The sequence below is a fragment of the Ochlerotatus camptorhynchus genome, unplaced genomic scaffold, assembly GCF_037179485.1.
Source record: "Ochlerotatus camptorhynchus isolate MF236.1 unplaced genomic scaffold, CSIRO-AGI_Acam_v1.1 ptg000070l, whole genome shotgun sequence".
NCBI classification, from domain to species: Eukaryota; Metazoa; Arthropoda; class Insecta; order Diptera; family Culicidae; genus Ochlerotatus; species Ochlerotatus camptorhynchus.
The window spans coordinates 3461783-3483623 of NW_027040560.1; the positions used below are offsets into that span (position 1 = coordinate 3461783).

General features: G+C 42.3%; 2 protein-coding genes across 4 annotated transcripts in view; one reads left to right on the forward strand and one right to left on the reverse strand.

The window, feature by feature from the left end:
• Window positions 1-1210: 1210 nt before the first annotated feature.
• Window positions 1211-21841, forward strand: part of Cad89D (cadherin-89D) — a 112424-nt gene continuing 91793 nt past the window's right edge. For 2 of the 3 annotated variants that reach the window (XM_065217051.1, XM_065217052.1), the window contains exon 1: window positions 1213-1356. In XM_065217051.1, the coding sequence (XP_065073123.1) occupies window positions 1290-1356 (67 nt within the window). In that variant the 5' untranslated portion in view covers window positions 1213-1289. Of the gene's footprint in view, window positions 1357-21841 lie in introns of all 3 variants that reach the window. The other variant, XM_065217053.1, reaches the window with a different exon arrangement.
• LOC135697282 (uncharacterized) lies at window positions 19680-21483 on the reverse strand. The gene is made up of 3 exons (XM_065216905.1): window positions 21110-21483; window positions 20111-21040; window positions 19680-20055 (listed from the first exon to the last, which is right to left on the reverse strand). The coding sequence occupies exons 1-3, from the start codon at window positions 21155-21157 to the stop codon at window positions 19882-19884; spliced, it is 1152 nt and encodes a 383-aa protein (XP_065072977.1). The 5' UTR covers window positions 21158-21483; the 3' UTR covers window positions 19680-19881.

Sequence of the window (21841 nt, forward strand, 5' to 3'; positions counted from 1 at the left end):
GCATTATTATCAGCACGATAAAGTCTACAACGATTTGTAACTTGTATATCAATGCATTTTAAATGGCAATGTTACAAGTTCTTGTAGTTCCGTTAAGCTACCCGCCCCTGCATACATTTTCTAGGACCTCAACCCGGCATCAACGGGACTGCCTTATCCAGACCCAAACTCTCCACAACTCTCCAAAACCTGAAAGCTCATACCGGACAACTTCTCCGACTTTCATTTACTTTTGCAATCTGAGAAATTATCTAAAATCACTCTCCGAGCAAAGCTCATTTTCTGCAAACCCGTGCACCTGTCTCCATCTCTCACTCCCACCGAAAGCTTGTTTTCCTCCATTCCACCGGAATTCGTCGGCACGATCATGGCCAGATCTCTCACCTGTTCTGCTCTCGATTGCTTTCTTTGGTACTTTCTTTCTTGCCTGTTATGGCAAAACTAGTGAGCAAGAAGAGCAGGAGCTTTTTTTTCGCACAAGAGCCACCAACAGCCACCTCTGCCGGTTGATGGGCTCATCGCAGCAGACTTGGGCTTATTCGCGCAACGCCATCCACTCCGGGTGGACCGTTTTCTTCGTTTTTCTCCGCCGTTCCGCGGCTGGCTCAAAGCAAATTACCTTACCCGAGTGTCTGCTGTGTCGGAAGAAAAGAGTGAGTCCAGATCAGAGCAGGTACTGCTATTGTTGTGTCAGCAGAGTGTGAAAAATCTGTTCGCGTTGCTTCCGGAATTTTTGCTTTCGACGGTGACAAAGTTGTTGCTTGCAGAAATGGGTTGTGCAACCATTCGGTGGTGCCTACTGTGACAGTGCGCAGTTTCCATAGATACCGCTACAGGGGGAGTGCTTTGGTTGATTGGTGGAAGGAGTGAGCTCCTAACCGTTTTATTTTAAATTTCCCCATTCTGAATAACGATGATTGAGTGAAAATTTGGATATAGGAAAATACAAAATACCAGCAGACAGAAGTCGATCATGCTGCGGCTGTGTGAGTGACGCTCAAAATGTGATGCTAATGAAATTCTAGCTACGTGTTTACGAAGATTGGATGAAAATTTAAGCTGAGTTATAAAAAAAAATATGTGGAATGCAATAAGCAGCAGCCATCGATGAGAATCGATCAATCTCGGTGAAGTGGATGAGATGCGTACGATGCTGATGACGGAAGAATTATGTGAAAGAAAATCTCGATTGTGATATAATCCAGTGGAAGCTGCCGGTAGTCGTGTGTGCAATAAAGAAGATACCAACAAATATTTCTGACAAACAGTCTGTACCCCCCACACCCAAAATGAAGATTCTGCCGAGGATAATCCTACTGCTGTTCCTGCTTTTCTTCAACACGGTTTCGAGCGAAGGTTAGTAAAGTGTTTAGCGGAGTCACAAACGAGCGAGCGCCCAGTCAACTTTCCCATTGCGGACTTTTTATAATAGGTCAGTTAGTGAAAGAAAAACCTGCTACTGCAACCGGGACTCGAAGTGTGTCACACGTTCGTTGCATCCCGGGTCCATGCGAAATAGTAGGCCATGCAGAACTGGTTCCTGTCCGGCCATAGGTTCCAATGCAGCTGAAGGCGATCCAAGTAAGCGCGAATGATTGGTTGCCGTGTGCTGGCAATCATTGCGGAATGCGAATCATCAGTCGTGGTCGGGTTTTGATATGGCGGAAGCGTTGGGTCGTAATTAGGACTATTCGCTGCTTGTTCTTCTTGTTACGACGCTGCTCAGTTCAGCAGTGGCCAATCAATTGCGTTCTTGTTTGTACGGGAGAGTTTGGGTGGGAGCGGTTCTACAATGATAACCATAACAAGGGGATTGAAACCGCAAATTGCCTTCAGGGATTGGCTTTGTTTTACATTGTTCGCATTTTTTTTTTTCTTTCAATGTACAAAGGACCGGTTGGTCCCCTTTTATGTTTCGTGTATATTTTTCTTGCGGCGTGATGTCCTATTTCGAAGTGGCGTGGGCTGTAAAGGGGGATTTTAAAATGAGAGAGAGAGTGTCTATCCCAAGAAATAATGCCTAAAGCTGTCATCGCGTGGGTTGGTTGATGGATTTATGCGGGTCATTTGGAATACGATTAATTTACTGTCGGTCTTGATATTTTGTTACATCGTTGCAGAGTATATCATTCATTAGAAAGGTATGTTTTTTTTCCAATGAATTTGATTGAAGTTTACCATTCCATACAACTGAGCCAAATTTTAACGAACTCGTTTACGTTCTGGTTTGCGGGAGTACTTTAAAGTTTGTATGGCAAAATGTATAGAAAACAACAATTGCTCGATTTTTCCAAAGCTGCAAAAAGCTTTAATTTGTTTACATTTGTTTGGATTGAGAAGAGTATCGAAATTATTGAGACAAATTAGTTAGTTTTCTGGTGTTGCAAACCTGGGATGAAAAATTACACCGATATATGTTGCGAAATCGATCATACACTTTGTTCTACAATTTTGTTAGTAGGTGTTTAACATTGTTTTTTTTTTTTTTTTTTTTTTTCTTTATTTAAGAGACTTTCAGCCTTGGGCTGGTTTGTCTCTGGTTTAACATTGTTTAGAAGAGCTGAAATTTAAAATATTTATCTGGTGTTCTAGTTATATATGTATTGATTTAAAAAAATGCATTTTAGAGTACATGTGATTTTAAATTTCGTAAAAATTATATGCTGTTTCAAAATAATGTTTATTATTAAGCAGAGCTTCATACTTGCCGAAGATAGCATCAAGCATCAAATAAACAAGTTGTGACTGAAAGTAAGTGTTCGGTTTAGAAACTGAACAGTCCTTAATCCTCTAATAACAAAAAAATAATTTATTATTTAATTTTATCATTTAAAATTTTAATTTTTGATCAGCTTGAGATCATCAGAGTATTATGTGAATAACCTAAAGTGTTGAAAAACTATCCAGTAATCTTCGATGAGCTGGAGATCTTTCAAGTGCTTCCAAGAAAACTTACCATATACGGGTCATTCCAGCTCATGTGGGTACACCACCTGTGGTCGATGTCATCGATTTGAGCCAAACTTGGCCAAAACTCTTATTTTGGCATTCTGAACAAATGTCTTTTTTGATTTTGTTATGAAGTGCCTACATCCCTCTAGACTACAACCCTGAATTTTCGAGATTAAAAAAAATCATCTTTCAGAAAGATTACTCCACAATCAAATAAGCTATTCGTGATCAAACAACGTGAAATTGACGTTCAAACAATTTGATGGTTTTTTAATGAAGATTCACATAGTTTAACCCACATTTTGTTTGTGTTATAGTAAGTACAGTAAACATACTGATTAACGGCAGGTAAGAAAATGGTCAAAAATGGCTTATTTTCACCATGGGCGGGATTTTCTATTTCTTAATATTTTGGGCTCACACTTTGGAAAACTCTTCTACTTGATGTGTTTCCAAGGGCAAGGGATTTGGACAGATAGTTTTTGAGATATGACCAGATGAGTGGTAGCTTTGAGCTTTTTCTGGTGGAAAATCAATGTGATTTTTTTTTAATTCCTTCACGTCGATGGCACAATAATATTTTTATGTTATTTTACACATGTTCTGGGCAGGATTCTCATTATATGAAATCATAACTAGCTCATTTATTTGCTTCTGTTCATAATTGCATTGTGGTCCTAAAAGTGAAAAATACGTTTCTATGGAATACAGCCAAAGCGTTGCGCTTAATAGGTATGATGAAATCAGATAGATTAGCAGGTTTATAAAATTTCAGTTGTGGATGACAGCTGCTAATTGAATAATACCCTTATTTGAGTAATTAATTTTTTTAGATACAATCTCACGAGTAAGAATGCTTTACCTTAATTTTTCATTTGTTGAAAACACACTTTCCATTCATGAACGTAACTGTCATGTCCTTCTTCTACGCATTTGAAGCTTATTGCTTATCGCCTATTAGCTTATTGCGTGCTCTCAACTTAGAAGGGCGGTTTTGCTTAGTGATCAGAATATCATGGGTTTATTCCCAAGCTCTCCCTCAACAGAATAAACCACCATCGTTGGGTTCCAAAAGCACAAAGCGTAGTTAATAACCAAAAGTTGAATAGTTTAAACCATGAATTTCGGAAAGGGTGTATGCGTGATCCAGTTTGGAAGACATTGTTGGCTGCTTTCAGAGACGTCGCTTCATTTGAATAACTTTTTGTTGAGTCGGTAGTAGATTGTGGTAATGTAAGGGGCACGGTGGCTATAGAGCAACTGGTTTTGCTTAATGAGTAGAATTTCATGAGTTAAAACCCAAACCTCATTACATTACTAAGTTAATATATCCAGAGCGAATCGTTAATAACAGAAATTGGAGGAACAATTCAGAAAAGTAATAAACATATTTAGACAAATGTGACGTACGTCTGTATCGGTTCGGAAGACATTGTTAACTACTTTGGATGCTTTAATTTTATTTCAATAGCTTCTTGTAACCGATACTGAACGATCATCGGTCGTAGCTTGTTGTAATGTAAGGGGCACGGTGGCCTTAGAGCGACCGTTTTTGCTTACTGAGCAGAAGATCGTGGGTTAAAACCCAAGCTTCTTTAAATTACTGAGTTGATAGGGTCGCGTCATTTGCTTAACAGGTTTTAAAAGGGCGCATCACTTTTCAATGTGAATCCGGATCTAAATTTCCCTTCCCACTAACAAAAACGTCCTTCATGTGACAACCGTGGTGATGCAGAGGTATACTCGGTCTCTAGTAGCAACGGTTGTTGAAATAACAATCCTTTCCCTCACCTTAAAAATATGGATTCTCCGGATTTCGTACACTGAGAATGGATTGCTAGTCCCAAGCCCCATTCATATGGTTCTTTGTGCAAATTTCGCTAAATCTGGTAGCAACTACTGAAATATATGGTCGTCAATTCTCATGCTCATGCTCATGCTGATGTCGGCCCAAGTGTCCCGAATGTTGAGCTCATACATACATTTCGAAGGAAACCATTATTTGCCAATTGTTTACTAGTTAACAAAAATATCCATTTGTTTTGTGCAGATGACGCATTGTTCTAAGAAAAATTGAAAATCATGAGAAATCATCGAAGGCTCAATATTTAAATTCATAGGCCAATATTAGAGCCATTTCTCCTATCAGAACAATAATAATGTACTGAAAAACATCCAGAGAATTTCATTGTTATCGAAAATTCTATAAAATGCTACCAAAGGCTCCTCTATTTCCATTTAGTTTCTAGACCTTAAACTCAGTTCCATAAATTCAAACAAACCCAGTATGTTGAATTTGAACGAATCAATTATAACTCTTGCAATTTTCATTGAACGTCTACAAAGTTTTTCTTAACTTCTAAGATAAATTCTAAACTTCTTCGAAATTCCTTGAACTTGTTCTAAGTTCCATTAGAACCGGGAAATGTAAGATTCTATTACAGATTTGCATGAAAAGTATGCAGAATTTGAAATGTTTTGCGACATGAACCGATTCACCAATGTGTTCGTCGAAAGGCTTTCAAAATAATGTAAATTGTTTATTTAATACTAATCGAGGTAGAAAACGAGTACAGAATACTCTTCGTTATTCAATTACTAGGTGGGGTGAAAAGTAACCTCCTTGAGAATGATTTTTTTTAATGTTTTTTTATTTTATTCAATATAGTCCCCTTTCAGCTCGATACACTTATTCCAGCGATTTTACAACTTCATGATCCCGTCCGAAAAGTAATTTTCCGGAAGATCTGTAAAATACTCCTCCGCGGCTTCGATGATTTCCTCACGTGAGCTGATTTTTGACGTAGGACTACGTCTGTGATTTCTATATGGGGGTACACTTTGTGAAAACCAAAAATGGAACATGTAACGAAATTATGTAAGATTTTGAACGTTAATACCTCAGCTGCCCCTGGACCAATTTCAATAATTTTATCACCAAATGATCAGACATATTTCTACGCATCTGTTAAAGTTATCATTTTTCAAAATGTCGCTATTGAAAATGTGCAACTGTTGCTATGATAATTAAAATTATCACCGTTTGCGAAAAGCGATTTCCCTAACACAGATTTCAAAGTTGAATTCCATCCGGTCTCACCAAACGGTGTTTATTCAATCACCGCGTGATGAGTGGTGGTGTTCTCCAGCACACAACGAAAGGCTCCACGCCAAGCAGCTAGCTATGCATGCTGCCTCCAACTGCCCAACTAAAAGGCATATCAAAAGGTTCTTTTTAGCCAATCATAGTCATACTAAAGAGTAAAAACAGAGAGAACCCCGCTCAAATTTCTATTCCCCTACACAAAACACAAGCTCCTGCTGCAGTTAACAAATAACATTTATTTTATAAGACCACCTAGTCCTACGTCACCATTGCGTACAACCCCTTATGGCTGTTCCTTATAAAGGGTGATACGGTCAAAATTTGGTCAAGGGAAAACGCGTGTAAATCGGTGAAATCGTTTATTTAAAAAATCAAATTAAATTTCTTTTTCAAGTTCAATTAGTATAAAATTCAGGGAAAATATTCAGTTAGGCTTCCGCTTTTCCAAATCCGAATTGCCGGGCCTTACGCTTGACCCCTGCCATCAGATTTTGTACAGCCACCTTGTCCACCTTCTTCGCCACAGAAAGCCAGTTTGCCTTGAACTGCTGCTCGTCCTTAGCAGTTTTTTTGGTCTTCTTTAGGTTCCGCTTGACAATAGCCCAGTATTTCTCAATTGGGCGGAGCTCTGGCGTGTTGGGAGGGTTCTTGTCCTTGGGAACCACCTGCACGTTGTTGGCGGCGTACCACTCCATGGCCTTTTTACCGTAATGGCAAGATGCCAAATCCGGCCACAACAGTACGGAACAACCGTGTTTCTTCAGGAAAGGCAGCAGACGTTTATTCAAACACTCTTTCACGTAAATTTCTTGGTTGACAGTCCCGGAAGCTATGAAAATGCTGCTTTTCAAGCCACAGGTACAGATGGCTTGCCAAACCAGATATTTCTTTGCGAATTTTGACAGTTTCATGTGCTTGAAAACATCTGCTACCTTTCCCCTTCCTTTTGCCGTATAAAACTCCTGTCCCGGAAGCTGCTTGTAGTCGGCTTTGACGTAGGTTTCGTCGTCCATTACCACGCAGTCAAACTTCGTCAGCATCGTCGTGTACAGCCTCCGGGATCGCGCTTTGGCCGTCGTATTTTGTTTATCATCGCGATTTGGAGTCACTACCTTCTTGTAAGTCAATAGTCCGGCTCGTTTTTTGGCTCGATGCACGGTTGTAGACGATACACCCAGCTTATTTGCGGCATCTCGGAGAGAGAGGTTAGGGTTTCGCTTGAAACTACCGGCAACTCTCTTTGTCGTCTCAGCGGCTTCCGGTTTTCGATTTCCCCCCGATCCAGACTTCCTGGCTGTCGACAAACGTTCCCCAAACACTTTAATTACATTTGTAACGGTTGATTTGGCAACTTTTAGCGATTTTGCCAACTTTGCGTGCGAGTAGCTCGGATTTTCGCGATGCGCGAGCAAAATTTTGATACGCTGCTCTTCTTGCTTGGACGGCATTTTGACAACTGAAGAGTGAATTCCAAAATCAAAATAGGAGCAACATTCTACACACACACACACCTTCAAAATGAGGGGTGTTCAGGTTTTTTAAATGCAAAATTGAAAGAAATACGTCAAGTTGATATTGGCCAAATTTTGACCGTATCACCCTTTAGTTTTTTTTTATTGATGAGCGATATTTTGAGGTTTGGGAAGAGATAATAGTCTGAGGGAGCCAAATCGGGCGAATAAGGTAGATGCGGAACCAATTGGAGCCGTAAGTCATTGATTTTAACTGTGATTGCGCTTTTTTTCGCTTCATGTGAACCGTTTTGCAGCGATTTCGGCCTTCAATCGCTCCAATAATGCACAGTAGTACTCGCTGTTCATGGTTTTTCCTTTTACGAGGTAGTCCACGAAGTGTATGCCATGACAATCCCAGAAAGCCGACAACCTTTCCGACTCATCGAGCCTCCCTCGGCCACTTCGGAACACTCGTGCCGGCTTCAGTCCATTGCCCGGCACTCATTCTATTCTTTGGGGTGTAATAGTGGATCCAGGTTTCATCAACAGTTACCAATCGACGCCAAAAGTCCGCCCGATTCCGCATCAGCAAGTCCAAACACTCGTTCGAAGTGCTCTCGCGTTCGTGTTTTTGGTCAAGAGTGAGCACCCAGCGGCAGGATAACTTTTTCATATGCAGAATCTCGACCAAAATATGGCGTGTGCGCTCAGTACTAATCTTTGCGGTATCTGATAGCTCGCGCACCTTCACTTTCCGGTTAGCCAGCACCATTTCATGTATTTTTTTGACATTGCCCTCTGTAACCGCATCGGAGGGCCTGCCGCTGCGGACTTGATCGGTAGTGGAGTTGCGGCTACCACGAAACTCTCGAAACCAATATTTGACGGTGTAATCTGACGGAGCATTAGCATAATATTTATCCAACTTTTCTTTTGTTTCCTTCGCTGTTTTGCCTCTCAAAAAATAATGTTTTATGAGAGAACGAAAATCGTTTCTATCCATACTCAACATGATGCCAAACACGTCAACCACAATCAGCTGTCATAACAAAACTAAAGACAGTATCGCACTTAAATTTAGCATGTCTGCCTAAATATGAACGGACTATAAGGCACTTTACTTGTTTGCAGTAGCAGCGCATTCTGGCGGTCAAGGAGATTACTTTTCACCCCACCTAGTAATACTGATTTCTCGAGAACACATTTATCTTTAAATCATATGCTTTTTTAAAATTTTAAACAAACATGTTCTTCAATTGAAATTTTTCTAATTTTCTTGAATTATTTTCTCGTACATTCTTCTAGAAGCTTCTTTCAATAAACTGCTTCGTCTAAAATCTACTTTCAGAAGCAATTTCTAGAAATTTCTTTCTAGAAGCTTCTTTTCTGGAAGCTTCTTCCAGACCTATATTTACATGCTTCGTTTAGAAACATTTTTCTCGAAGCTTCTATTTGTTAGTTTCTTTTTGAAAGTTTCTTGTAGAAAAACAATTGTTGGTAAATTTTTTGAACTTCTTGTTAGTGCTTTTTTTACATTTTCATAAGAGTGGACTTCTTCATATGGGAAGATCATCAGAGGTTTTTTTGAAAAGTGTAATCATAGTTTTTGATTTGAAGGTTTTCACCAAACTACATTAGATGAACTTAGAGTTATTTGTTTTTGATTAGTAAAATCGACTGGACTAGATAATGTTAATGCTGGAGTTATTCAAGATTGCTTTCATGTCATTGGCCTCATCTTGCTGGAACTTATTAATGAATCATTGCAAACTGGGCATGTGCCACAAATTTGGAAGGAATCCTTAGTGGTTCCTATTTAAAAAGTTGCTGGAACGATTAAAGCCGAAGAGTTTTGTCCCATCAACATGTTGCACACATTAGAGAAAATTTTAGAACTTGTTGTTAAAAGCCAGCTGTTGGAGTATTTTGATAGTAATAGTTCGTTGATACCAGAACAATTGGGATATCGGAAAGGTCATTCTTGTGAAAGTGCACTGAATTTGGTATTAGCGAAGTGAAAAAATAGCTTGGAGTGTAAAGATACGATTGTTGTTGTTTTTTTTTTTATCTAAAACGTGCTTTTGAAACAATTTCTAGGCCTTATTGTTAAGATCAATCAAGTCCTTTGGAATTACTGCATATAATTGGTTTGAAAGCTATTTGTCTGACATAATTCAACGGACTGTTTTTAATGATTCTGTTTCCAGTCCCGTGGGGAATAACCTTGGAGTGCCCCAGGGAAGTGTATTAGGGCCCCTGTTATTGAATATGAATATTAATGACTTGCGGTGGGTTTTACGATTTTGCGACATTAATCTAAGGATTTAGATGACGCCGTTTTACACTTGAATGAAGATTTGCATTCTCTTAGTAGATGGTTGAAGTATAACTATTTAAAATTGAATACAAGTAAAACTAAATTTATGGTAATTTCGCGGAATCAATTAAATGACAACGTCTCTGTTGTAATTGATAATGAGACTATTGATCGCGTTCGGGAGATTAAATATCTTGGCGTGATTATTGATGACAAACTTAAGTTCAACTCTCACATTGACAATGTCATCAAGAAAATTGCCAAGAAGTATGGAATTCTATGTCGACTGAAAAACGATTTAATTACCTTAAAGATAAATCGTCCAGCACAAACCTCTGTAGGGGTAAGAGATGGGACCATCATCGTTATCGTCTGTATTTAACTGGTGCAAATTAGGAACTAACGTTTATTTCAAACTAGCTGAATGTGCCTGGCCTTGCTCGGGATTCATTATTAGCTTGAGTTTATGCGCCAATTAAAAAAAAAGCATGCATTGTACGTCCCTCCCTATTATCTAAGGGGCTACCACCTATGACCTCCACATGCCGAATTTGGTTCTATTTGCTTGATTAGTTCTCGAGTTATGCAGAAATTTATGTTTCATTGGTATTGGAGCCCCCCGTTTACAGGGGGGGGAGGGGTCTCGAACCTTTCCCTGCCTCAAAAACCCCTGCATACAGACAGACAGACGGGACAGATGGGACAGACGGGACAGACGGGATAGACAGGACAGATAGCACAGATGGGACAGAAGGGACAGACGGGATAGACAGGACAGATAGCACAGATGGGACAGACGGGACAGACGGGACAGACGGGACAGTCGGGGCAGACAGGACAGATAGCACAGACGGGACAGACGGGACAGACGGGACAGACGGGACAGACGGGACAGACGGGAAAGACGGGACAGACGGGACAGACGGGACAGACGGGACAGACGGGACAGACGGGACAGACGGGACAGACGGGACAGTCGGGACAGTCGGGACAGTCGGGACAGTCGGGACAGTCGGGACAGTCGGGACAGTCGGGACAGTCGGGACAGTCGGGACAGTCGGGACAGTCGGGACAGTCGGGACAGACGGGACAGACATAAATTCATTTTTATATATATAGATTAACAATGGTACGTTGGTACGGTAGGAGTCCTATGGTTACAATAGGATTACTATGCTTCGCTTGCTGATTGCCTTCTTAATTTCAACTTTTGTACAGAAAACAATAATTGAGTCTGTACAAAAATTTTCAAAAATAGGGTAAGTGAACCAGTAATGGCACATCTCATATACGCAATGGTACCAGTTTTTGGCCCATTTAAATCACATAGGCCATGACTAGTATATGGCAAAACTGCAGCAAATTTTAAGTAGTGCCATAGCTGGTGCACTTCCCCTATTGCAAAAATATGTTCAAAAGTTGCTCTACGATTTTCGCCAATTTTTAATTGTCCATAGTTCAGTTTGTTTTTAGCTGTCGACAGCAGCAACTGTATTTTTCCGGTCCGGTTTACGCGTCTGTTTATTCGATAGCAGCTCGTTTGCTTTTTTCGTTGCCTTTGGAAGCAATCAACTGGAGATATCCGTTGAAATAAAGCTGATAATCAAATTAAGCTTCGCAAATGGAAGCGCGAAACCTGTGCTGGAAAATCTCGATAATACACGGTGATATTTAAAATTCTGCATTGTTCACTCATTTGAGCTAACAACAGTCATCGTCAAGGCAAACCATTTCGTTCGATCTCACTGTGCCACGGTTGTTCTCATATATGAGGCAGGTTGATAGGATAAAGTCACAACTCTTGTTATCGATGTTTACCTTTCTGAGCAAGCAATTCACATCGTATTGAAATCCAAAACACTTTATATCCATCTGTTTTGAACAGCAGCGTGATTCAATGTGCAATACACTTGAATAGATAGTGAAAGATTTTCAACATTTCAAAGTTTGAAACACTATAAATTAACGTGTATAACACATTGAACCAAGGTGAAATACAATTAAAGTAAATGTGATTGTGCATTTAGAAAATCAAGTGTTTAAACACTTCGATCAAACGTGTGAAATTTTTTGAGTGCAGAGACTTTCAAATAGCTTGAGAATTATGGAAGAACCTGTGCCGGTGTCTGCTTACTACCAGCAAGAACTTGCAGTTCCAGCCAGCTTTCAGCAGTTGTTGTTTCTCCTCAGCAGCCAGTTCCAGTGGCCACTTCAAAAGGATCATCGCTGATCAAACAAGCTCTCCAAACAGCTATTCTTCTAAACATCTGGAATTTCACCTGTAATGCAACGATCCCATCAGGATCGATTGATCCAGTAGTCGTAACAGAAGTCCCATTGAAAATGGTAATAACCAACTCCGATCTTCTTCTCGTTAGCACCATGCAAGTTAGCTACAGCGTGAAGATTCGATCACAGCACATCAAACATAACGTGGTGAGTAATATTCCAACCGTGGCCCCTCCAATAAAATCCGCCACTACAGTTTCCGATTTATAAAACATCTCCCCGGTGGGGCAACAACAGATGAACACCCAATTCCAGCTCCGACGGCAACGCTACCAACCATTACCCCCGTGGAATGTTCAGCCAGAGCAGCTGCCGTCATTTCCGAAGCCGAAGAGGAGGAGGACGTTGAAGTAACCACTACCAATGTTTCCGGTGAGTGCGATCCTCGTCCGGACTTCGAACCCATCAACGATCAACCGGACGAAATCGAAGTGAAAGCCGGTCAGGAAGACGAAGAACAAATCAAGTTGTCAGATTAGCTTCGTCGACTTTCTCTTTGCATTCCCACGGCCATGTTAAAACCAAATACAGGAACGTCATGAGACGTAATCAAGTTCACAAGATCGCTGCCAATCACTCGATATCGTCAGCGCTGTTCAGAAAACAGGTGGAGACGAACAACAAATTGTACACCTGGGCCGCTATGGACTTAGCCAACGAAAAACCGAGGAACACACGTATTTAGTGATGTTCTAGTTTACAGGAGACTGCCGTCGACAGCAAAATCACGGTGGTGTATCGCAGAAACGGGACCGTATCACGATCATCCGGAAGGCACTAAAAGAGGAAGGATGGATGTCCACCGTCAGTAGAACGGCACAGGGGTCAGTCAGTTGTTTTGATTGACAGCAGCTTTTCGGCTTCGCATGAAGGTGCACCTTCATATGTTGCTGTAATGCGAAAAGTGAAAAAGCAAATGACAGTGATCTTTCTCACTGAGCAATGTGAGTTACTCGAGGTGCATCAAAAACAACTCAGAAATTGCTCATGATTAGAAGCTGTCTTGCCCCTAGACCGTGAGAAACTAATTTTCCATTATGCTGACGGAAAGGCAGTCTAAGTACGCATGGTGCCTGCATGGGGCAACTTTCAATAGGTGCGAGTTTATGATCTTCCACCAGAGGTCCCCGAATGAGATCTAGCGTTGGTGCTGTGGAAATACGGTGATGTGAAGTGAGTCATTCGGGAGAAATTCCCTGTGGACTTGGGCCGCACTATGTACACAGGTTTACGATATGTATATATGGACGTGAAAAGGAAATTCCCAACACGTCCTCTGATATTATGAACTAAGTAATCCATTTCATTTGGGCTCTGAGGCTCTCGTTTTTGGAGATTCGTCTAGCATGGCTTGTCTCAAAATGTCTTCCGAGCAACGCCTATTTTAGGCTATCTTGCATTTACTAATTACATCTCAAATGCTACTTTTAGAAATTATGAAACTATGAGATATTATAATAATGTTTTTTTTTTAAGTAATATGCATAGAGGAGGAAAAACTTTGTGTATGATATATAGAACGTGTAAATTTTTGTAGAAGTTCACAGAAAAACTGGTCTACATTTGATTGACGACGAATAAATAAAAATTAGCGATTTAAGCTGTAATGAGTAATCGCGAGTAGTAGTAAAATTATGTTTATATCTGTTGATCATGGTAGTACATTGATTTATCATTTTAATTGATTAGCCTACCTGGATCTTCATCTTTGTTTAGTTTGATATTCTAATTTAATATTTGCGTTTTTCAACTAGTTTACAGAATACCCCTTTGGGGATGTGTTTTATTTGAATTGAAAAAAGTGATAACCTACCTAACTACGAGTATAACTTAACCTTACGTGCTAGATCACGTATGATCTGATGATTTGATCTCAGACAGGTGTCTCTGAACCTTTCCAGGATGAATACTCTCCGTTCTTCTAATGTCTGAATTCCAGCCAGGAGGTGGATCTCAGAATTTCTAGTTCACGGGGGACTGTTTAGGACCATCCTAAGGATCTTGTTCCGAATCCTTTGGAGTTTAAGGTGATGGCATTTTGCGCAACTCTCCCAGATTGGCATACCGTACTCGATTACAGGAAGGATGATTAGTTTGTAGACAGCAAGCTTATTTTTCAGGGACAGGGTTGACTTCCTGTTGATAAGTGGATACAACGATCTTATCAAGATGTTGCACTTGGTTTTTGTTTTGTCAACGTGCTCCCTGAAAAGAAGCTTGCTGTCTAGTGTTAGCCCGAGGTACACGACCTCTTTGGACCATTCCACCACTGTGCCGTTCAGGCAGATCTTGTTATTCTCCGACGGAACAAGTCTGGGAGATTTAAAGTGTGGAAAGATAATGACCTGGGTCTTTGCCGCGTTGATACGGATCTTCCAACTGTTGAAGTATTCAGACAGGACGTCCAGGCCTTTCTGAAGTTTGGCAGTCAGAGCTCCGATGACCCTACCGTTGTAGATGATGGATGTGTCATCTGCGAACAGAGACAACGATCCACCATCAGGGAGAGCCGGCATATCGGAGGTGAACAGGTTGAATAGGATGGTGCCAAGGATGCTTCCTTGTGGAACCCCGGCACCGATGTTGAAAGCATCCGATGTGATGCCATTCATAGAGGCTCGGAACGTTCTGTCTGATAGATAGTTGTTTATTATCTTCACTAGGAAGATTGGAAGACCGTACCGCTGCAATTTAAACACCAGGCCATCATGCCAGACATTGTCGAACGCTTTTTCAACGTCCAACATCGCCATGGCAGTTGTCTTCGAAACAGACTGGTGGACGGTCGAACGACCTTTCCGAAAACCAAACTGTTCCTCGAGTAACAAGTTGTTTTCATCGACAGATGTGGCCGGTGGTACACTGCTTTTTCGAACAGGTTTGATAACCCTGAGAGAAGGCTGATTGGTCGCTAACTTGAAGGAGAGGACGGATCCTTCCCAGGTTTCCGGATGGGTATGACTTTAGCTGACTTCCAACACGAGGGGAAGTAGCCAAGTCTGAGGCACTGATTAAAAATCAGTGCCAGATGGTTGTAGAATCTGGAACTCAAGTGTTTGAGTTCTAGATTAAGGATGTTGTCGAAACCTGGGGCTTTCATGTTTTTAGATGATTTGATATAGGCCAAAAGTTCGTCAGCCGTAATCTCGGATTCCTCTGGAAAAATGTTAGGAATTATAAGAAGATTGGTTGCATTTTCAGCAACCTCAGATTCATGAGGGCTGACGATGTGTTGACCTATTGCGGCAGCCTTCTCTTCAGGAGTTATCAGATGAACCACTGGGTCGCCGGGACGATCCAGTGGGGTCAGTGGTGGAATGGGCCTAGGCTTGTTTTTAAGAATTGTAAGTTTCCAGAAGGGCTTAGCACAAACTGGGAGAGAGCGGATCTTACTAGCAAAATCGTTATTTCTGAGATCCACCATCCTGGCCTGAATGATCTTTGTCAATCGATTACAATTGGTCTTCAAGTTAGGCAGGCCAGTACGCTGGTACTGCCTACGAATGGTGTTACGAAGTCTAATGAGATCTTTGGTAGGGCTGTCAAGGTTCAGAGTGTTACTCACCTGTCTGGATACTGGCACGTGTTGTTCCCTGGCCCGGGAAATCGCCTCCTCGATTCATTGTAGACACCGATCAACCTCTTCGGACGTCCCCGGTTGGACATCGTAGTCGATGGTTGTGTCGACGCAGTGTTGATATTTCGCCCAGCTGCCTCGATTGTAGTTGCGCCGGGAAGCTTCGAATCGGTTTACCAAGGATCCAACTTCGACCACCACCGGGTTGTGGTCCAAGCTCAGCTCCTGGAATGCCACAGGTTGCGAGATGTTGTTTCCCATGTTGCTTACGAAGATGTAGATGGTCGCATGGACCCCAGACCGACTCAACCGGGTGGGAGAGTCCGGGGCCAAGATGGTATAGTGGCCCTCTTGCAGGTCTGCATTGAGGATGGTGCCGTTTCTATTGCTCCGACCGTTGCCCCAAGCTTGGTGTTTTGCGTTCAGATCGCCAGCGATGGTAAAGTTCCCGCTCCTCCGGGTGAGTTTGATGATGTCTTTCCGGAGGGCCACTGACGACCCGTCCGTGATGTTGGTTTGCTTGGGGCAGTATGCCGCGATGATGGTGATTGGGCCAAGTGATGTGCTCACCTCCACTCCGATGGCTTCAATTGTTTTCAGCTGGAAGTTTGGTAGCAACCGGCAACTGATGTTCCGTCTTGCAGCGATGGCCACTCGTCCACCTCCAGAGCAGGTGCGATCAAGTCTGACGAACCGGAATTCGGGAAGGAATACGTTCAGTTCGGGTTTCAGATGCGTCTCGGCGATGAGGAAATCGAGTAGCTCTCTATGCTTGTTCGTTAGTGAGCAAGCGTTCCAATTTGCAATTTTTATAGCTTCACGGTCCATACATGGTGACGAGTGACAAGGCAGCATGAAGCTGTTCAGATCGAGTCTTGCAGGTGCGCATGATGATGATGACCTCGGCCACGAGCGTCACAAGTTCCTCCGAGGTGAACGGAGAATCGTCGACAGATTCACCTGAGACAGCACCAGCGTATGATAAACCAGGGGCGGTGGATGAACCTGGAATTGGCTGGGCCGCAGCAACAGCGAGACGATGCTGAACTGTCCGACTGTTGGGAACCATTTGGATACTCGCAGAATTGGCTTGTTGGCTGTTGAGCGGAAGCGGAGCTAGGTTCGGAACATGTCGACGGGGCTGGAGAACTGCGTACTGGACTTCCGTTAGTACAGGAGGCGAACGATGATTACGAAGGCGACCGAGCTGGTTGTTGATTGTGGCCTTCCGATGGATATTAATGAACTCCACTCGCTTGGGACATCCGCGATTGGAGGCTTGATGGTTTCCACCGCAGTTGACACACGTTGGCTCGATGTCATCGACTTGCTCACAGGACGCAGTTGAGTGAGTTCCAGCACACTTGCCGCAGTTTTTCTTCATGTGGCAGCTTTTGGTTCCATGGCCATATGAGAGACAGTTCATACACTGCGTTACATCACAATGTTGGGGTTTGTAATGCTCCCAACTGATGATGACCTGAAAAAGGTCCCGGATTTTGGATCTCAGAGCCACAAGACTGGTGGATCCCTTCGTGAAATGCACCAAGAACAACTGATCACGGAAGCTGGTGTTTTGGTTGGGACGCCGGTTCATCTGGAACACGGCCTCAGGTTGGAGCCCAAGCCGCTCCAGCTCGGACTTCACCGCAGCAGCCTCGAACGACGGTAATCCACGCAAAACCACCTTCAGTGGCTTGCTCGATGGCAGATCATGCGTGAAGAAGTCCACGTTGTTGTTCTTCAGGAAACTTCCTATTTGTTTGTACTCCTCCAGGCTGGAGCACATGATTACTATCGAATCGAAAACTCGAGCGAAAATACGGACTGAACAGCTCGACAGTCGAGCAAAGAATCAGTAATCGCGATGAGTAAGCACTCATATATTTAGCTAATCGCTGATTGGGAAACTCTAGAAGCGAAATTGACAGGATTTATGTGTCATACACAATTGTTACCTTCTCTTCCTGTGTCTTACATTTAAAAAATATCGTAGTTTCATGATTCCGAATAATAAAATTTTAGCTCTTGTGAACAATAAAGCTTGGGTTTAGGAATTGCTATCAATTGATCTTCCAGAGAGATGATATTTTTAGCCTAGCTTGACCTGGCGTGCTAATTTTTGTCGTTTGTAACTATATTTGTTTAGTGTTTTGATCATCCGTATATTCCTTCTCTCCATTCGGAAGTAATAGCTTCAACGCTTGCTTCTCGATACTGGATGACATTGAACTTTTCGGATACCGCTTAGCTTGGGGGCTCTGCAGGAAAATTTCATTTTTCCAACTCAAATCACCCGAAGCCATAATTTTCCAATCAATTGCCGAAAATTGACCGTTCAAATTATTCCAATTGCCAGCGAAGATTACATAAACCAACCACCCAAACAGAGGACCATTCCACCAGCGTCAGCGTGCTGTCGAAGAGGAAAAGAAAACATCGGCGCTCATGTGTTCCAGTTCAACCACTCGCATCTAACGAGTGCCGAAGCGGTAACCTATCATATGTTGATACTCCGCTTTTAAAATGTTGTTCAAATTTTGCGAAATTGTGAAATAATGCCTGTTTTCACCACCGACCGCGGCAGCACCAGTTGTAACCCCGGTATGCATCAATCTTCGAAATCTCACACCCAAGCCAAGCACTGACTGTCTATTTAGTTGAGTTGATTTACTTTAGCCGCGCTCTCGACCTGTAAATCGTCAATTTCCTTCATTTTTACGTAGCATACGTATTATAGCCGGTTGCGCACGGTTTGCCGCAATTTTCCTCTCGTCGTACCGCCGGGCTCCGGCTCACGCCACGCTCACTTCGATCAAGTACCTATCTATCATCTTGGTACATTAGTGATCAAGACCTACTGGGATTGTTTTCCTTCTTCCGTTAAGTGTTTGGGTTTTTTGGGCTCGCACAATATTGCACAACTCAATTGACGACCGCAAATTGGGTCATGTATTTATTTGCTTGAAACCTCGCAACACGCCATTGCGCTTGCTGCCCGGTCACCTAGAGTTGGGGATTTTCGTGTGTGTGTTTTCATTCTCAAGCGTGCAGTGCTGCCAGCCAGGATGAGTGTTGTACCGTCAGTGGATGCTTCATTGATGTGAATCGACTCTTTCCCAGATTCATCATCATTATTGGCGTTCAATTGCACTCGATTTATGTAGCAATCACTGCGAGCAAGCTGCGAACAATAACATTGAGAGTTAAAGAAGCCGGTGCACCCAATTCGATCAAATGTAGCTCGTTAATCATCTTTTTCGTTTGTGTGTGTTTTTTTTTCTCTCGCTTGCCAATGCCTACTGTGCGGATCGTGTTTTTTGTGTGTGTTTGTATTTATTACCAATTTTAAACACTGTCCAGCGATGGAAAATTGTGGGAATTAATGCTTTTTTGGGTCCCAAATGGTTGACCGGGAAATGTGGTTAACCTTTTTGCAGCTGCGTGGAAAATTTATTGTTTTTTTTTTCTGGCCTACTGGCGCACGACCAGTGAGATCAACCCAAATTTGAGTGAGTCCCGAATATGAGAATAGTAAAGATTGAATTATCTCAGTCTATTGGTACTACTCTTAGACTGAGTACAATTTTCGGTAGATTTTTTGGCAAATTTACTCATCTGAGTTCCTGCACTTTTTGCGATTTATTAGTAAACTGAACTCAAATTTGGGTTGATCTCATTGGCCGTGCGAAACGCGTCAATACTCATGATGCACATGACCATTAGTCTCAGTGGTTGGTTACAGTCAATCTTCGAGTTGAATGGTAGATTTTAAGGTTATGATAGTTCCTCAATTTTTTGCATGGGCCACTTGCAAAAAATAGTAAATATCTGTCTCTGGGGAATTGCATAAACCATTGTTGCAATTTTCGTCAACCAAATGATTCATGTTGTGTAACGTATTTTAATGAGACACAAGCTTACAGGGGCTTTCTTTTGGTGATTAGTGAAAGAAAAAAGTAAGTTTTTCATTATTGTGCTTACTGTGCTCCTGTGTATCGCCCTGGTTGGTGTTTTGGTGTTGAACTTTATAACAATTTCTAAACTTCATTTATTTCTATAACAATCTAAACAATGTCTAACAACCAACAAACATCCAAATTCAATTGTAACCCTATTAAATTAGTTCACAGCTAAAAAGCTCGCTTCAATCGTGATTATCACTGAAGAGCACTGCTATCACATCCTAATCATAATCGAGCAGCACTTGACAGCTGGGCATCGCTCGTCTCAGCGGCTCCAAATCGTGGTACTGAATCCTCTGGAATCCTTCGCTTTTGTGAAAAAGGAAACACGAATCGAGCACTATTTGCCTCAAGCACACTAGCTTTTCCTTCAGATCCGTCATGAAGAGCGTTTCCTACAAACAAACAAATCTTAGTAACCCGATTGATAGTTAATTTTCGACGGCTTACCAAGTGGCACTCCACGAAGATCAATTTGTGCACCCGGTTGCTTGGATTGAGCTGCTTGAGGGCATCCGCCGGGACGGCAACTCCTCCCAGCTCGAACGCGATCAGATTGGGAAATCGGTCCAAATGCTCGAAGATTTGATCCGCCAGGATCGTCCGTGCGGTGAAATGAACGCACAGTCTGTTAACGTTGCGAATGTTCTCCGCAATCGATTGCATGGTTTTCGCAGCGTCCGTTCCGTTGGTGTGGATGAAGAATCGCTTAAGGTTATCCGCTTTGAAATAGAAGTTTGCATCGTCTGTCACATTGATGAGCGAGAGATTTTCCAGATTTGGAAGATTGATCGGAGGCATTGGAGGTTTGATGTACGGATAGTAGTCGCTGATCAGGAGCAATTTCAGTTGACTCAGAGAAGATAGCTTCTCCAAGGCTTTTGGATTGTTGATGTTCATCTCGGCGATCACCAGATCTACTAGATCGGTAGAGTACTCGCAAATCGCAGCAAGCATTGACTCCTTTAGTCCCATGCCGAGGGGTATGTACTTTGCACGAGTGTCGAACATTTGAAGCTTCCGGCTGCGAAGTAATCGCTCGGAGACGCACGACTCCAATCGTAGATCGGCCATGTTAAAGTACAACGACTCGGAATACTGCGAAATCGAGCGCACCGCAAGCTTCAGAATCTTCAGTCGAGCATCGGTCAACGGTCTACCGAGGTTGGCTTTCAAAATTATGCTATAATACTCTCGGTCGGATTTCTCCAAAATCGGAAGCGTCTGTTTGAGCTGCGGCAACATTTCGTTCAAACTGAGAACCAGTTTGAAGCGCTTGATGTATAACTCGGAGAAAATTATCTGATGCCATCGGTGACACACGAGCGAAGCGGTTTTCACATCCTCAAGCGACAGGTAGTCAAAGAGATCGCACAGTATCTGCAAAATAAAGTCACGCGAATCAAAAACAAAATAAAACAAAGCAATAAAAACAAATCAGTCACAAACCTCGAACGGTAGATCGTTGATATTGAATGCCGCCGTTGCGAAACTCATCTTCTTCGTCGCTTTCTTTCGGCGTGACCCTATTCTACACTGAATCACCGTATTACCCACTTTCAGGAGCGAACAGTGAACACTATCGATAATGGCTTCTTTTCCTCCGTGATCTAGTTGGCCATTGCAGAAAGTGACAACAGAGAAGATTGAATACAACGCACAAAGCGTGTATACGTCAAGCCACTGTCAAGTTCACTATCTAAATACAGAAAACAGCTGAACGAGAGGAGGTGAATTACGCGATTCAAATGTTCATATGAATCTTCGCACTGACTGCTCAACGGGAAGAAACGAAAACAAAACAAGAAATATTTACAGTCTGACACTGTGCACGAGAGGCAGCAAAATCGATGCGAGGTATGATGTAAAAATGAATGCACTTTTCGCAGAGCGCATGTCCCCGGTCAGCTGACTGACAACCAGACGGTGAGATGCAACGATGCACCACCAAGTTTATAACCTAATTTTTTTTTAAAACCCATCCAACCGAACTAGAACCTCTCCACTCACGAATTTTTTGTTCGACCTTCATCCCCCCCATCTGGCCCACTCACTCTCGAAAAAATAAATTGCAAAAGGAAAAAGCGCTCCCGTTTGAGAACTTTTAACTCGCCTTACCGCAACTCCGTTGCAAGTTGCAATCCGCAATATTCCCGAAAAAAAAGGCCCCACGCACACGCG